Consider the following 18218-nt stretch of genomic DNA (forward strand, 5'->3'; position numbering starts at 1 on the left):
AATGTTTTCTTAGGAACATTAGCATTTGCACTCAACCTACTTCTGCAGCCTTAAATCGTTTTCATATTCCATCTTTGGCCTCCTTTATCCTAAAAGAACTATTTCCCTGTTCTTCAAATCTTATCCCATCGAGAAGGTCAAAACAAGGATATCATTGCATTTGTACATATTTCTTTCTTTATTTCTTTCTTTTATTTTGGGTAATCGTTGGCCCCCCAAAAAATTGCTACATCTATTAAAATGGTAATACGAAATTTTATTGAAGTCGGTTCGAAAAGCAAAGCCTGCATTGTGATTGGTTTTATCCATAAAAGAGATTGGTCTAGTCAGATAAGATATATGGTTATTATAAAGCTAATACGCCATCTCTTCTTTAGGCACAACAAAGGTCACGTCATACATGATTTTTTTGGGTTATCAATATGGAATGGGATTTTAGGGCTAATACTTCTTCTCTTCTTCATTGGTGGCGTGAGGTCATAGGAATCGTAATTTTAACCACCAAAGTAATTGGTCTGGCCCGATAAGTGACTTTGCTCGAAAACCGAATAATCATTAGCCACTCTCCAAAGCTGCAAAGGTTTTTGAGTAACCTAAATGCATTTCAAGCCCCTCTAATGAAGAAAATAAGCAAAATAATGTCCATTATACCAGGTTATATGATTTTAAAGAGTTTGAAAAAATTTATAAAAAAATGGGATTTAATCAGGGCTAACAATCCCATAAGTTCCTCATAAATAAATAACTAAAAAACAGTAGAAGTTGACTGAAACAATAGCTCAATTTTCTCCCGGTGAAGGTTAAAAGAGAAATTATCTATTAATTGGCTTAACTTAATTTAGCAAGCATGATCTAATCCATTGACCAAGTATTTTTAAATCCGCTCATGCACGCGCTGTCTGAGCTAGATGCTTACATGAGCAAGACTATAATTAGCATTATCAACGCTTAATCTTAGCTTAATCTTAGGTAGGACAGGTACACCTAAACATGATAGTTGCTGCTCATTTGTAAATGACAATGCTGGTCACTGGTCAATGTTGAAACCCTCTCTTTTCTTCTTCTTCTTCTTCTTCTTTTTTTTTTTTTTTTTTTTTTGTAGTTTTTTATCATTTTTCCTTATTATTTTCGTAGGGGAATACCACTTTCTTGAAGTGAAGCATTGGCATAGATACATGCACACGTTCTGCATGTATGCAAATTGCTTTTGAGATGGTAATACTAAATTTACGTAGGGGCAACGTTGACACCCGTTAAAATTGAGACAAAATGGTGTTCTGGCTTACGTATATATGGTTTTAGCTAATGGATATAATCTCACAGGGCTATAACGAGACAACCCAAGGGACAAGAAGTAAATTCTCTATGCATATTCTCTGTTCATACAAGTATCAGGCTTCTGTAGAATGGCACAACTGCTGAAAGAGATGGAGAATGAGCTAGTCTAAGAAGTCAAAACAAATTGAACAAGCAAAACATGACAGCTCCAGGTCATCAGTTCGTCTGAGTCTTAAAGGGCATCAGTCCTTTCAAGCTCAAAAACTCACCATGCTGGTTTAGATTTAGTTGTTTAACAATAGTCGAATACTTGCAGTTGTATAAACCCAAAGGTTGCATTCACTCAGCTGTGTTAACATACCTACATTTGCAATACTTGCGTAAAATGCACACAAAACTGGACAATATACATGTTGTGTAGAACCTGAAAAAGAACCAAAGGTTGTGGAGAAAACCTTACAACAGTTAATTACCTCATCCTAAGTAACCGAACAAGAAGCCGAATACCTTTGATTCGCCTCCTCATTTCAGCACGTCTTCACGAGCTTCGGTCTCCATGTCCAACAAACCAACCACCCCGTCTCTCCAGTTATCGGGTCCACAAACCTCCTCTTAAATCGCTCTTTTCTCGATTTTTCCAACTCATCGTTTTTTGCTACGCTTCTCAATGGGGCTTTAGGACTTCCAGTTTCCATTGCTTCCACAATTCGGTTCACCATCGCTAAGACTTCGCTCATCTTGGGCCGTCCCTTAGGATGCCGTACGAGGCACCGGTTAGCCACAGAGGCTAGCCTTTGAGCGGACTTGAGAGAGTACTTGCCTTCGAGCCGTGGATCCAGGATGGTTTGGAACTTCTTTATATCAGATAGATTCGGCTTGACCCATTCCAGAAGCTTCTGCTCATTCTTTGGCCGGTTCCGCTCCAAAGGGCGGCGACCCGTGATGAGCTCATAAAGAAAAATTCCATAGCTCCAGACATCACTTTTAGTTGTAAGGTGTCCAGTTTGGATGTACTCAGGAGCAGCATAACCGATTGTTCCTACCACCTGTTGCAATAGAGAAACATTGTTCTTTACCTCTTCCCTCAGAAAATACCGAATTGAAAGGAGAAAGGGATTAGGTAAATCAGGATATTTTTATATTTGGTTGCTGGAATAACTTTATGAGGCATGAAAAAAAATTTCGTGATTTGGATAAAAAGGCTATCCTTGATGAACAGACCAGAAAATTGAGTCTCCTGTGGTCAGGACTTCTGGTCATAGATTGATAGGGTTCTACCATCTGACCGTCTGATGCATACACTATCAAATTGCGATGAAAAAGTACATCTAACAGTAACAATTGATTTTTGAACCTTTTCATTTCTATGTCTAAATGAAACAAGGACATTTCATAAAACTCAAGCTATGACATAGAATGAATATCAACGTACCAAGGTTGAGACATGACTTTCTCCACTGGAAGGCCCTAGCCTCGCTAATCCAAAATCTGATAGCTTGGCATTCCACTGGTCGTCCAAAAGAATGTTTGATGACTTGAAATCTCTAAAAATGATCTGTTCCACAAAAAGGTTTATAAGAGAAGTGCAAAATCAAGTGAACTGATAAACAGAAAACAAAATCACAGCCAGGCACAAATAGAATATTTCATGGAAGATTCCTAGGAAAGTTCTAAACTCATTCTAGAGTTTAAGTCGGTTCTGATTAGTCAGTATGGTTCTCAAACTACTTGAGAGATGCAACGGGTTCTTCCATCAACTTAACTAAGTGAAAATCCTGTGGCAGGCATTAATAAAAATCCAAAAAATCAAAGATTAAATTGTATTGCATCATACTAACACCTAGAATCTCTGAGACTGCTTGGTATTACATATATGTCTGTTGCGTTGCTCCCAAAATATGCTATAACCTGAATCAGCACAAATAGACAACTCTCATTAAGAGAGGCCCACTCCATCTATCTCTTCTACTTCCTTTCAGAACTTCATGTTCATTTGGTTGCTCCATAAAGCATTTGTCAGGATCCCAAAGGTATATCAAATGCAGACTTCCCAAATACTCTCCAACTAATGCACCTGTTCATCTGTTCATCTGATCGATTTGTGTTGTGGTCCCCTTGTCTTTTAATTTTCCTTGTTGATGCTCCACTTCTCACTTACTACCCATTAAAAATCTTGCCTTCAATATGATCCATCTTAAGCCCATCAAGTCAATAACTCGATAGCTTATTTCTAGCTCTTCTCAAAATACTTCTCAGCCTATAGATACCAGGTTTCAGACCAGAAGACAAGTAGTTCCTATGCACCTACAGTTTTTTATCGTGTGATGGATCACTGATTTCTTTGGTCCCTTTGAGTGGTGCTTCTCAATGGAAAACGATGGCATTGGAGTATTCCCAACATCACACTAGGACTCAAAATATGTCGTGACAAAAAATGAGTAATGATTATTTCAAGGCAAAGCACATATTATGTAAGTGTTACCAAAGATAGTTGTAGAAAGAACATCAGGAGACACAATCAAACAAAATATTAGCTATTGAAGTCTATGTCTATAGTTCAAAAAAAAAAGTCTCTGTCTTCCAAAATTGGTACTGCTAAAAAGTTGAGGTGGTGAGAAGAGCCAATCCTATACACTAGATCGTTTAATGCATTACAGAGCTTGGGCCATATTCCTCTTGATCATATGCCCAGGATTCAATGCTTTTGTGATGCAATTTTTCTTGTTTCCCCCAGGCCTTGATAGGCCAATCTCCCCGGATCTGATAACCAAAATGTAGGTATCATTACTCTACCAACAAGCATTGCACCAAGAAGTTTCAGAGGACAACTTCACTGCCAAAGAACAAATTCCCTGGCACAGATGCTCTCTTCCATTGCAATAGGCCGTTTTTACATGAAATCCTTTCCTTTCAATAACATGCTTCAGTTCATTCTATCCAAACGTCATATCATAATTTAAATGAGAAGGACCAAAGAAACTTAAAGGGACTAACCTGGAGATCCATTCCTTCATGGAGGTAGGTTAGCCCTCGTGCAGAATCCTGGGCGATCTTTATTCGCATAATCCACGAAAGAGACGTCTGAAACCTGCTTGACAAGTGATCTTGCACACTGCGGTTCGGCATGTATTCGTACACCAGTAGACGCTGAATGCCTCTCTCATCATCTTCAGCACAATAGCCTAGTAATTTCACCAGATTTGGATGCTCAACAACGCCCAAAACATTTACTTCTGTAATCCATTCTTTATGACCCTGCAAGCAGAAGTGAAATGGGAATAAATGAAATTTCCGAGATGAGCAAGAGACTGTATCTTAAGAATTTGTCAGACGACTTCCTATTTTGAATAAGGCACAACTTTTCTAAGATAATCTGTTTGACATATCCCAACGCATTACTCAATCTTTCAGTAATCAGACAGTCCTAAAATTAACTATAGGGAAGATTTCCATGTTGCGTACAGGTGAAACTTAAGAGAAAGCCTAAGTTGAGAATAACTACCCTCAACCACATTTATTGAGAAAGGCAAATGTCCCAACATTTAAGTAGTTCTTTTTTTATCGCTTCTGCTAACTTTATGATTGTGAAATTTTTAGGACAAAAGGTCATCTATATTATGGTAACTACTCGCCCAACTGGTTTAGACAGAGTAGCAAATTTAATTCATCCAACTTTAGCATCTATAGAAGAAATTATTCTGTCTGTGCAACTGTCAGAAACTGTCAACTAGTTCAGTCTTGAAGGACATTGGACAGAAATTTTAAGCCTAAAAATACAGAGGAATCAAATAATACCATGATATGATACTCGAAAAAATTCAAAAAAGACCAACAAAAAAGAAACTCCGACGCTTTATATATGACGTAGGCTTTTAAGTAACTCCTAGTTTAGACATATTATGTTCCCTCAGGCAAATTCTTCAAATTACGCAGGAACAACTTCAAGCAAAGACAATGCCAATCTGACATTTCTGAAAGAATTTTACTTTTGCAAACTCGATGCTACAAGATGTTGCATGATATCATTAACTACCGAACGAATGATATCTCCGCTTCGAAAAGGACCACCCCTACCTGCAGTCCTCTTCTGCTTAACTGTTTGACAGCAATATCAATCTTCTTATGTGGATCGTCCTCACTCCTCATTATACCCCGAAAAACACCCCCGAATCCACCTTCTCCAATCATGACGGAACGGCTGAAATTCTTCGTGGCTGCTTTCAACTCTTCAAAGGTGAATTCTCTCAAATTACTCTGCCGTTGAGACAATACTGCAAATGGGTTCGTCGCAGCAGCAGATGATGCTGTGCTAAAATCAGACGCATTCTGAGACGTGAGTTCGGACCAAGATGTCCTCATATCACGGTCTGCGGACATGGAAGTGGAGGTAGAGCGGACAGACACAGATTTCATTGTTTTTGATTCTCCATTTTTGTCCCAAATTGTAAATGGAAAGCACTTCATAGTCTCCACTGTCCGTGCCCTGCATTTAGATCATTCTTATCAGAAGTATTAAACCTTCAAGCGAGTAATGGGTAATTAAACTTCCACATTTAACATGTCATTTTTCAAATACTAGAAATTAACAGAATATGTACCCCAGTATTGCCATAGTCCATCTGGAATGGCATCAAACATCAAGCCATAATTTTGCATTGACAAAGTTTTCCTTTTTCTCTTTTCAAACAAATGAAGGCGCAGGTTTAAACAGATATGAGAAACGGAACATTCATCCAAGATAAACAAAAGAGGATAAGAACCATATTCCAATAACAAGTAAGTCAACTAAGAATACCATAGATCATGGCCATGATCTCTTTCGGCAACCCATGCTAAAACGAGCCCAACTTGAGAGGGAAAACAATGATAACAACCGCAGATATTCAAAACCTTATGAGGCACATAGGGACAGCACAAACTTTAAAATAAGAGCGAACATCTTCACGATGATACTAAATTATACTTAGGACGCTGCACCCATATGGTGAAAATTCAGCTTCACAGCATCTGAATTTCGCGAAACCGAATTCTTATTCATCTAAGCACAACATACTCCCGGAAATATGAAACAAATATTTTCAACTGATAGCCGAATTAATGGGATGACCCTAACCTCGAAACAATCGGTTCATCCTGGACAACTCCAGAAGAAACCCAGCAATGAATCATCATAGGTCTCTCATTATACAGTCGAGACACCAAGCCAAAGATAAAGTTCAGCCATATACAGACTTCGGACCAAAACCAAAAAGCAAAAACCATCTACCTTCACAGGATAGAAAGAAACTCAATATAACTAGTCACCTCTGTTCTTGCTCTTTTTGTTTTTCCCTTTCCTCTGCCGAGCTCTGGACAAAAACTGGCTCACCCCCAACGTCTCGATGGCGGTTCCTTCTTAGAATTCCGAGGAAAACCCAGAACTCAAGATCCAAACTTGAGTCAAGTTCAAGAAAAACCAAGAACTCAAAATCCAAACCCGGGTCGAGTTCAAAAAAGAAAACCCAGAACCCAAAAAGAGAGGAAGGTAACCAACAATTTTTTAAAAACTCTCTAGGGTATCAAAGGACACGACGAGCGAGCCATGATCGAGGGGCAAGTCAACACGGGGCAGCTGGGATGCAGCTCACCAACCCGGGAGCCGAAACGGGGGAGAAAAAGAAAAGAAGAAAGAGAGAGAGCTAGAAACACGAGAAGGAATAAAGAAAAGTGGAGACGCAAGAGCGAAAAGCGGGGGGAGGCGAGTCATCTGTCTTCTTCCTCTCTTTTTCTGTTGGGTTATTCAACGGGGGAAATGAGTAGGGGAGGATAGCGGTCGCTGTCGGCACAGATCGGAGGAAAGGGTCGTGAAATGGAGGGAGATGGCTGTCGACTTGTCATCGTCCACCACCTCCGACCGAGCTCCCACCCTCCCACCATCCCCAGTAGTTCCACCGCAGCTTGGACGCATCCGCTCTCCGTCTCTTTCTCAGACGACACATTTGAATGTTTCAAAAGGGAAACTTTCTGTTAAACCAGATGGTTAGTGAGAGGGTCTATCAAGAAAACTTTGCCATTTTTTCATAAGGTTAATGATACAAAAAATCTCTGATTAATATATTTATGACATGTCTGTCTAGACTAATTTTTTTATCACCAAAAACTGATACATTTATATCAAATTTACTACGAACTGATTTTTTTACCACCAAATATCTCAAATTAACGGGAATTAATGGATGACAAAATTACCATAAATGTACTTGGATAATCAAAAGCTTAGTTTGAGATAAATTCATCACGACTATCCAACTTTCAGATTTTTCATAGGATTAGCCCTTTTTTATATACTAATTTTCCTCATGGTTCATAAATAATTTGCTTAACGAGGCTGCACTCATCAAACGCAATTCAACAATTAAATTCCGAAACAGTAGCTGGCAGACGGATGTCTCATTCTGTAAGCGACCAAATTGGTGCGGGACAAAAGGAATTTTTCCGTTGACATATGATTTGTCGGTTTGGAATCGTTCAAAGTAGGAGAATATCCAGCGGTAGAGTCCTTGCTTTGCTTGTAAATTTTACATAGGGCGGGACCATCCTAGTTATGACTTTTCTTACCTTGACTGAGTTACCATATAAATAAAGAATCTTCTGATTTTCTTTTGGGAAAAGTCTTCGTTTTCCCATCTGTACTTTCGTGATTTTCCCAATCGAATCTCCGTGCTTTTTACTTCTTTTTGTTTATCAAGTCTTTCCATTTCCAAAACTTTTCTAATCAAATCCACCCGATTCCAAATTTTGATCAAATTTAACTTATTTGATGCTTAGAAAATGCCAAAGTAGGATGCAACTAGATATGTAGGTATTCACATGGACGTGTTTGGAAAATTTTAGCCAATGAAATCATTGACTGAGTATGTTGTGGATAAAATTTAATCAATGTGGATACTGATGTAAATGTCCACACTGGAGAAATTTCTTCCTCATCACACTAAAATGTTGTTTGCCGACCATGTCGGTTGGATTTGGTTGAACTTATGTGTCAAGATTAAAAAATTTGTGAAAGTAGAATGGCTTGATTAGATAATTTAGAATACAAGGACTTGATTAGAAAATAGGTGAAAGTGTAGAGATAAGAAGTGTAATTTTTCCCTTTCTTTAATCATCAATTAACACTCAAAAAAGAGGAATATACTAAATCCAACACTACAGCTGTGGTGTAACATGTCAAACTTAAAACTGTTTTTTTTCCCCAAAAAAGGAAGTATTCAATCGAACCTTCGACTCGTCTCTAATAAAAAAAAAATTAAAAGAAACCGTTGACTCCCACCAACATTATTTAAAGGAAAAATGGGTTCCTGTATTTTAGATAACCAGTTCTATCTTTTCTTTCGTACGTACTATGATAACCTTATTTTAGAAATATATTTGATGTGGATAAAACCGTAAATTTAAAAGATTATGAAAGCTCCACAATAGCCCATGATTTTAATACTTCCATCTCTCATTTCATTTCTTAGTCTCATTGCCTCTCAATATATTCAAGTTTTTTGTGATTTAGAATATGTCATAGAATTTTGAAAAAAAAGAAGAAAATCCTTCAAACTTTTGACGATATAATTTGCAAAATTCTCTGTAAAAGGAACAACGTGCTCTTGCATTGTTACAGTTAACTAACTAATAGAAAAAAAATAGTCAGATTTCTTAACTACAAATGAATAATAATCAGGTTCTTTTGTTAAATTGACTAATAAAAGATACCAAATGTTCAATTATGAAGTCTTTTTGCCAAGTTTAATTATGGCACACGTTTAATAAGTGCAAAATTCGTTTCATTTCAAGAGAACGAGCATTTTTTTTTTTTTTTAGCATTTTCAATGGAAAAAGGTAGAAGACAAAAGTCATATAGAAAATCATGTGTACATAGTAGTTTGCAATAGAGATGAAAACATTGGAACCAAAACTTAATTTCTTAAGGGCTTTTTACCCATCACAATTTAAGATATTATCTAAAATCTTAAAAGATTATAAAAATATATATATAGATTAAGTGTTGATGTTAAAGTGCACTAGCCAAAAGATTTAAATTAAGCAAAAAATTAAAAAAAAAAATTAAAGTCTATCTAGACACATCCTAAACATATGACAATGTTTTAAACCTACAAGTAAGGTGTCAAAAACTTGAAATCATTCAAAGTAGTTATTTGGCTCAGGCCTTTTACGGTATATTGATAATGAAAATGTATTTTCAATGTCAATTAACTTTAGATAAATAACAAAAAAAACTAAGTAAAAAACACTTGTCAAATCAGATGCCAAGAATGCGGCCTAGAAGTTTAACTTAAACTAAAATCAACTTATATAGAAAGTATAGATAAGAAAAGTTTGAATGCTTTCACGAATTCAATTCTCATACTTAGTTTCTTACACTTAAAAAAATATTTTTTTTAAATTTAGATTTTTTTAAGGGAAATTAAAAAAAAAAAAAAAGGCCATGGACAAGACCAGACAAAAACGAAGAGGGTGATGAGAGAGGGGACTTCAGAAGGCGACAAGTGTCGGATTGCGACTTTGGCCGTACTCTGACGGAATCTTTGCCACCGACTTTTACGCAGAAAAAGTAAAAGCTGCTGATGTGGTGTCTTCACGATGATTTTACGCGTCGACCCATTTTCTCCTCACCTTTTATTTATCATTTTTTTGGTCAGAAAAACTAATTTTATTTATCATTATGTTCTAGACAAATTCGATCAAAAAAAATGTTCTAGACAAAGCCCTTCAACTTTAGGGTCCCGTTTATTATTATTTTTTTAATATCACGGAAAAAGTTACATTTGTGATGAATTTACATCGGTATACATATGACAAATTTACCATTTATTAATTTTCATTAAACTTTACCGTCAAATTACTAAATTGGAAGACATAAGTTATGTCAATTTGAAATTTTACCATTTATTTTTCACATGTATACTAATTTGTGGCTTTTCGTATTATTAGTCCTAATTAATGAAAATTAAATAGTAAATTTATCATGAGTGTACTGGTTTAGGATATTCGGTGATTAAAAAACTACGTTGTCCAATTCTAAGTAAAGATATATTGGATCTTTGCCCAACTCAATGTCAATCAGGTTGGAGAATGAGGATCAAAGGCTTCTCTTCCTATCTATATAAATAGGAGGATCTTCAATTTATTTCCACACTTTTGAAGATTGAGTGATTTTGGAATTTTTTTTCTTGGAAATTAGCAAACTCAAAAGAGATATTAAACATCTCATGAATTCAAAAAATATCATTTTTCTATAGCATGTTCAAGAAAATATAATATATCAAGATGAAACAACTTGAAATGCAATTACAAATTCAATTGCAAGACTCAAAACTGACGATGGTATCGTAAGCTTTGATTAATAAGTAAGAGCATATTCACTTTTCAATTAAGTGCCTTTGTTACTAAATTGTTGTCTATAACTTTCAAAAAAATTAGTTAATGAAAAATATTTTTATTATTGGAAAACAATCTATGCCAAAACGTTTTCATCGGCGAAAAAGATATTTTTCACTAATTCATTCCTATAAAAGATACAAATGATCATTTTCTAGAGAATGATTTTGAAATGGTTAGTTTTTAGTGATATAAATGCACCCAAAAGTTTAGCTTTGTACAAGAGCTAGTCGACCCACCGGTGGCACACATGTTTTCTTGTTCTCATGTCAACAGACGTCAAACGGGCCCTCTTTTAAGTGACGTCGGGTTCGAGTCAACCTCACATTAGTCGCCATTTTCAAGTGGTCAAGCTCGGCCTGCACATTGATCCAGCTTAATTTTATTGACAATTTGGCCAATGAAAAGATAAACTCTACCACATGTCAAGCATCGAATTTCAATTGGATTTCTCGAAACCTCACTTCGGCCCCACTATCATATCGCATTTCTATCTTAGCGAGCATTGTAATGGCCTAACCCCATGTTGTAAAATAGTCATTAAGACGGCCTAATGACGTGCATAATCACTAGTGACAGTTTGGCAGCATAAGGACTTATCAGATAACTTGGGATCTAATTACGAAGGCCCAAGAAGGCGCATTTTCATCTATACGAATGAGTAGTATAATGACCTATTAATTTTTCAACTATTTAAAATAGGAGTATAACAGCGTATTCTAGATTCTATTGAGTCTATTTGGGTATTATGACATCTGAGCATGCAATTCTATATGAATGAAAGCAAGGGAATTGAGGCTTACCATATAAAGTGCGAGAGTTTCGATGTTTCAGAAAACTTAAGAATTGAACTGAATTTCAAACAAGAATAGCTCAAGACTAAACTCGCCCGACCGGAAATGCATAAAGAAGAGGTATATGTACACCCAACGGACCTTGAATCGAGGCTCGCTTTTTCTCTAGCTATATCTCCTCTATCAACTTGCGTAATCTTTGTGCCATTCAAATGCTTGTGTCAAGAGCTTTCCAAGGACCCCAATGTCACTAGGCGAAATGGCAAAATCTTGGACCTAAGATTTCAATCCATTGGGGCTTAAGTCTTGGGTCCATTGAAACGGGCATAAACCAAGCATCATTTCGATGACTAATCATTTCCAAAAATCATTATTTACCATAAATTAGAAGTTTGAATAGTTCCATTCGAGTCTGAGACTTCTGGGTATGGTTTTGAGTTGTGGAACCTTTCTTTCGAATATCAAAAGGTTTGATCGAAATTTGACAAGTCTTAACCCCTAATTTGACATTTGTTTAACCCGATTTTTGCTGCGTTGGGATGCTTGCGATCCCTAGTTCAGGGCGTGTAATTAAAATTAGGAAATCAAAAAATTCCGAACATCACGAAAAATGGGCTACCGTCTCAAAAGGTAAAAAATTAATAGTTGAATTTGGGTGACAATATAGACATCAAAAGATTCGTTTTGATACGTGGAACCTTTCAAATGTGCTTACGACTTTGTATCTCTCCGGGTAATTTTTAGTCAACTCTTGCCTACGTTAGGTTTAAGTTAATGATTTTTTTAAAAGTGGGTCAAAATATGAGATCACAACGACAACCTTATAGAGGAAGTTCTCTCAGACGAATGGATGACCCTCCGTGAACTTGGCAAGAGAAGACCCTATAATTCATCAAATTTTTTTATTCAAATCCAAGTTTGTATTTTTGAGCCAATTTCAGACCTTAGAAACCAGGGAAAAATATTATCAAGAAAATTGGAGGCAGTTAATCGTTTTTAGCTAAGTAATAGAGGTATCACGTAAATTCACAAAAACAATTTGATTTATTTCGGACAAAATTCATTAATTAGTCTCGTGTGGACACTCAAGTTGAGAATAGAACAGCCCTTACGACAACCATAGGTGAACTACTGGGAGAATCCAACATGGAAATCAAGTTTGGAGGTCCATATACATGGCATCCAAATGTAGTTGCAGAGTGCCGAAGTGATTAAAATCGCTCTCTACTTTGTTCTTACTTCTTCTTTTTTTGTGACTTGGGGAACCTGTAAGCCTAACGACGCCTCAGGGATTCGAACTTCTCCCCTTCGTAAGGGGGAGAGAGCCCACCCAACGATGGTTACTTTGTTCTTACTTCTTTCACTTATTCTTTGAGAAAAACCAAGTGATTCTGACAGTAGTGTTCCGAGATTCTTGTGCCGAGAACTGAGCTGCATATCCGGCTACAATTCATATAAAGAAACGAAAAGTGAACCATAAAAGAAATAAAGTAAAAGGAACTCGAGGGTAAGAGAAGAATAAAAAGTGAACCATAAAGAAAGAAATAGTTTAAAAAAAAAAAAAAATTTCCCAAAAAGAAAATTATAATAATAAAAGGTATAGGAATGATTATATATACAATAAGATTGTTGGCTCTTTTAATATTTCATATATGTCCAAGACAAGAAAAGGAACACGTAAATATAATGTGAGAATCGAGCTTACCGAAGATAAGGTCGAATATAACTCGACAGCATCTCCTGGTTTTCCGTGACATTATTGACAGCAGATTTCATAGATTTCGTAAGACAGAAGATCCCAGAAAGTGCACAATAGAAATGTACAGAAAGCATTACATGGACATCAAGAGACGGACGAAATCCAAAACAGTGCAGATTCAACTCAGCAAGATCAGCGATGCAGTGTCGAAAAATCTCACTTGACATCAAGGTCGGATCGGTGATGCAGTATCGGAGAGAACCTCCTCTGTACTGGGTAAAATATTGTATAAAATGTATGATTATATTCACCAAAATGCAGTGTCTATACAAGTATTCCGAGAAGAAATGTCAGTCTATACAAAAGAATCACCCCCCATCTCCCTCAAAAACTCTTCACAGAACTCCAATCGAAGTTCCTCAGCAAGACCAGCTTGAACAAATCAAAATCCTCCCTGCCTGCCTGCCAACCCTTTTGCTGAGAGAACTCAGTGGTTGCAGCCGTGCTCTTAGCCTTACCATTTGAGGATTCATATCGGCTGTCAACCATTCGAATTTAGGACTGCTGAGAGGTCGTCGCTCTTCAACTCGCTCATTGTCACTCTTCCTCTTAAGCTCAAAAAAGCTCCCTTGACATCAAGGTCGGATCAGTGATGCAGTGTCGGAGAGAACCTCCTCTGTACTTAGGAAAAAATTGTTTAACATGTATGATTATTCACCAAAATGCAGTGTCTATACAAATATTCTGAGAAGACAATGTCACTCTATACAAAAGAATCAGCCCCCATCTCCCTAAACACTTCGCAGAACTCCAATCGAAGTTCCTCAGCAAGACCTGCTCAAACAAATTAAGATCCTCCCTGCCTGCCAACCCTTTTGCTGTGAGAACTCATGGTTGCAGCCGCACTCTTGGCCTGATCGTTTGAGGATTTGTGTTGGCTGTGAACCCTTTGAATTTGGGACTGCCGAGAGGTCATCACTGAGCATTGCTTTCAACCCAGTTGTCCAGAGTAGGCGAGCTCATCACCAGGCAGCCATGCCGGGATGCTACAGGTCTTGGAGATCCATTCGCACAAAGCTTGATACATGCACTAGTACTATTATTTCAACCTGTATGATTATACTCACCAAAATGCAGTGTCTATACAAGTATTCCGAGAAGAAACGTCACTCTATACAAAAAATCACCCCCCATCTCCCTCAAACACTTCGTAGAACTCCAATCAAAGTTCCTCAGCAAGACCTGCTCGAACAAATCAAGATCCTCCCTGCCTGCCAACCCTTTTGCTGTGAGAGCTCGTGGTTGCAGCCGTGCTCTTGGCCTGATCATTTGAGGATTTGTGTTGGCTGTGAACCCTTTGAATTTGGGACTGCCAAGAGGTCATCGCTGAGCATTGCTTTCAACCCAGTTGTCCAGAATAGGCGAGCTCATCGCCAGGCAGGCGTGCCTCGCACAAAGCTTGATACACGCACTAGTACTATTGTTTCAACCTGTATGATTATACTCACCAAAATGCAGTGTCTATACAAGTATTCCGAGAAGAAATGTCACTCTATACAAAAAATCACCCCCCATCTCCCTCAACCACTTCGCAGATCTCCAATCGAAGTTCCTCAGCAAGACCTGCTTGAACAGATCAAGATCCTCCCCGCCTGCCTGCCAATCTTTTTGCTGAGAGAACTCGTGGCTGCAGCCACACTCTTGGGCTTATCGTTTGAGGATTCGCGTTGGCTGCGAACCCTTTGAATTTAGGACTTCCGAGAGGTCGTCACTGAGCATTGCTCTCGACCCAGTTGTTGTCTAGAATAGGCGAGCTCATCACCAGCCCCGTGTCGGGATGATACAGGTCTCGGAACACCATTCGCACAAAGCTCGATACACGCACTAGTACTATTGTAAATGAAAGGAGCAAGTATTGCAAAGACCGAGTCTATCCGACCCAGTCGTAACATACCACAATGGAATTCAATCCAGATTTTCTGTCCGATGAATGGGTTTCAAGGAAAAGAAAGACGATCTGCAAAAAAAATTTCGCCTTTCGACTCACCGAGGTGCCATGGACACAGAGAAATCCACAGGCAAGCCGAACTTCTCAGCCCAAGCCTTGGAATCCAAATACAGCTTGGAGATCACGGCACTGACCTGGCTCATGTCCGGCCTCCTCTCCGCCTCCTCCTCTACGCACTCCAGCCCCAGGCTCACCATCCTCTCCGCCACCTCCTCCGGGTACGAGTCCTTCAGCCTTATGTCCACCCACCTCCTCACCTTCCCTCCCTCCACCGCCTCCCTCGCGCTGTCTATCACGCTCATCCTCCGGTAACCCCCGCCGCCGTCCTCCCCGTCGAAGCAGTACCGCAGCGGCTCCTCCCCGCTCAGCAGCTCCAGGATCACCACCCCAAACGCGAACACGTCCGACTTCTGCGTCGCCACCCCCGTGACCAGGTACTCCGGCGACATGTACCCTCTCGTGCCCTGCAATTTCACTCCCCTGCTGCTCGTCCTCTTCAGGGTCGGGCCGCTCCCGGGCTCTGAGGCGCCCTCCTCCTCCTCCTCCACCACTTCGGCCGCCTCGCCGCACAGATCGGCGGTCCCGAAATGGCAGATCCTCGCATTGAGCGACGGCTCCGTCACGATGATGCTCGAGCTCTTGATGTGGTTGTGGACGAACCCGGACCCCCCGCCGGCGCCGGTGGCGGAGCCCGCGCAGTGGTGGATGTAGTCGAGGCCGTGGGCGAGGTCGGCGGCGATCTGCATCCGGGTCACCCAGGACGAGAGGACGGTGAACGCCCGGTTCACCTTGTTCCTCAGGCAGTCCGACAGGTTCGCCCCCTCCACGAACTCGTACGCCAGGTAGACGTAGTTCCCGGCGACGGCGGCGCCCAGCACCTTGACCAGGCTGCTGTGGTGGCTCTTGGTGATGGCGGAGAGGCGGCGGCCGAGCTTGGGGCCGTCGAGGGGCCGCTTGAGGCGGCGCTGGAAGACGACGGCGTCGCGGCCGCGGAGGGCGCAGCGCCAGGAGGAGGAAGAGAGGCGGCCGGCGAGGAAGTTGCCGGTGGCGAGGCGGAGGTCGGGGAGGGTGTAGATGAGGGGCGTCTCGGGGAGGAACTGCTTGATCCTGGACAGGGACTGCTGGCCGGCAGAGAGGGAGGAGGAATTGGAGTTGTAGCTGTAGCTGTTCAGGTTGAGGGAGGCGGAGGAGGAGGAAGACGGGTTGGAAGGGTTGGAGGAGTGGTAGGACTTGGAGGTTCTCGACGACTTGGAGGGTCGGGCGGCGGCGGCGGCGGCGGCGGCGGCGCTGGTGGTGGGTTGGATCGCGTCTGCAGATTTTCTCGATCTGCACATGCTTCTTATCTGCACATGATGGAGAGAGCGAAGATTGAAGAATTTGAGGATGTCTTTAAGGCGGTTTTGGCATTATTTTTTTATGGGACGAAGGTCTATAAGAAGAGGGAAAAGATTATTGGCTGGCGGCGTGAGAAATGGATTTCGTGTTCGTGAAGGTTTCGTGAACGTAACTCGGCTGAGGTAAGTCAAGTTTTAAGGAGAGATTGTAATGATGTTCCACTGAATTCGCCGCCGACGTTGGAGGTTTCACACCGGAATGAGTGAACGCCACGGATTACGTTCAAACGGGGTTGGGATGTTTCGATTTAATCGGTTTGTGGGGCCGACGGGGATTTTTTGCCGGGTGTTCGGGGGATCCCTGCACCGAAACAGGCGCGGCTAAGAACAATTCTGAGTTTCGATTTTGCCATCCCGCCATTGACTGATGATGGTACCATTAGCCCGAATATCCGTCGCCGGATCGTGGGGCTCGCTCGCGAGAGATAGCGCTTCGGTCAGTATGCTTCGGGCCGACGTGATGATACGACTTCGCGCCACGACCCGTCCACCATCTTTCCTTCGCTCCACATTCGCCCGTCCAGAAGTCTCGTGCTGACCCACGACAGCATGTGAGAAGATGTCGACTTTGACTTGAAAGATGCTGGGACCCGTGAGGCGCGTGAACAACCAACGAGATTACACGAACGGACGGTTGCTTTTCACCGTTCTTCGGCCGACATCTGGGTTTGGCACAGCATAGAAATGCTGTTCAGTGCGTGTATTATACTGCCATGTTGGGTAAGATCTACGCAGGGTCGGCATGCCCTCATTAGCCATAGGCAAGGGCTTGTGATCCTCGCTTGGATCCGGTGAAGCCATCCTAGCCTGACCCTCGCTTGGGCCAGTGATCAAAGAATAAATTTTTTTTTTGTAAAAAAAAGGAGAGAAAAAGAAGGAAAGAAGTTAAAAAAAAATCACAAAAATTGTTCAAACCAGTATTGACCATACTATGAAGGACGATCGGCGTTTATGGCATCGATTATTAGCTAAAATTAATCAAAAGAACTACATCGAACAATTTCAAAAAATTTAAGACTAAATTAATTCAATTAAAAAAATTAGAATTGAATTAAGATCTCCAACAACATTTTTTTTTTATTAGTTATTATCCCTTTTGATGGTTTAGAATTATAGTGGACTAGGATTTCTTTATAGCGTGAATCGTACTTGTAAGTGGTGATCGAGACAGATGGCGATATACTTGACCTCATTGTAAGGTTGAGGCAATGTTTAGATAAGGCAAGAATGAGATCTATGGGATCTGACATGTACTTCAGCGTTGAGGGGCTGTGTTAGACTCTTTGGAAGGAAGCACCCAAGGAAGCAAAAAAGAAAGTACAAAGACATGTCCATGTTCCAAAATTAGGAAACTCGTGCAGTGTTGTTACATGCTGGAGATATTGTGATGGCCCAGGCAGCGGTGTACGTGGAGGAAAGATGGCAGTGCATTCACGCCTTTGTCCTTAGATATGCATAGGGAAGGAATGCATCTCTTGTTCCATATCATCTAGTGAGAGAGTTCTCGACTGGCTTATAAGACTTGAGTCTTTCTAATTGTACATATACATTTTCTATGGCCTACCCGAGAAGACTTAGTGTCAAGAAAACGCGTATTTACAATTAGAGAGATTCAAGAC

The 18218-nt window shown here is 40.3% G+C and overlaps 2 protein-coding genes across 3 annotated transcripts; both read right to left on the minus strand.

Annotated features, from left to right (window-relative positions):
- Positions 1-1462: 1462 nt before the first annotated feature.
- LOC104421779 (serine/threonine-protein kinase PCRK1) lies at positions 1463-7158 on the minus strand. 2 transcript variants are annotated; one of them, XM_010033867.3, is made up of 5 exons: positions 6583-7158; positions 5353-5761; positions 4273-4533; positions 2711-2833; positions 1463-2324 (listed from the first exon to the last, which is right to left on the minus strand). In XM_010033867.3, exons 2-5 carry the CDS (start codon positions 5740-5742, stop codon positions 1806-1808), a joined length of 1293 nt encoding a protein of 430 aa, XP_010032169.1. In that variant the 5' UTR covers positions 5743-5761; positions 6583-7158; the 3' UTR covers positions 1463-1805. The 2 variants fall into 2 exon arrangements, with proteins under 2 accessions (XP_010032169.1, XP_039159803.1); XM_039303869.1 differs by lacking the exon at positions 6583-7158 and adding an exon at positions 6392-6526.
- Positions 7159-13481: 6323 nt separating this feature from the next.
- Positions 13482-16944, minus strand: LOC104421780 (PTI1-like tyrosine-protein kinase 1). Its single transcript, XM_039303175.1, has 2 exons — positions 14688-16944; positions 13482-14306 (listed from the first exon to the last, which is right to left on the minus strand). Exon 1 carries the CDS (start codon positions 16537-16539, stop codon positions 15241-15243), a length of 1299 nt encoding a protein of 432 aa, XP_039159109.1. The 5' UTR covers positions 16540-16944; the 3' UTR covers positions 13482-14306; positions 14688-15240.
- Positions 16945-18218: the final 1274 nt, after the last annotated feature.

Source organism: Eucalyptus grandis, chromosome 10 (assembly GCF_016545825.1).
Source record: "Eucalyptus grandis isolate ANBG69807.140 chromosome 10, ASM1654582v1, whole genome shotgun sequence".
NCBI lineage: Eukaryota > Viridiplantae > Streptophyta > Magnoliopsida > Myrtales > Myrtaceae > Eucalyptus > Eucalyptus grandis.

Excerpts from the sequence above, each read along its gene's own strand:
- LOC104421779 (XM_039303869.1), bottom strand. The coding sequence starts at position 6,450 with ATGATGATTCATTGCTGGGTTTCTTCTGGAGTTGTCCAGGATGAACCG. Across the intron at positions 5,762-6,391 it reads GATGAACCGATTGTTTCGAG|GGCACGGACAGTGGAGACTA; the intron begins GTTAGGGTCATC and ends ATCTAAATGCAG. Across the intron at positions 2,834-4,272 it reads ATGAAGGAATGGATCTCCAG|ATCATTTTTAGAGATTTCAA; the intron begins GTTAGTCCCTTT and ends TTTGTGGAACAG.
- LOC104421780 (XM_039303175.1), bottom strand. The coding sequence starts at position 16,539 with ATGTGCAGATCGAGAAAATCTGCAGACGCGATCCAACCCACCACCAGC.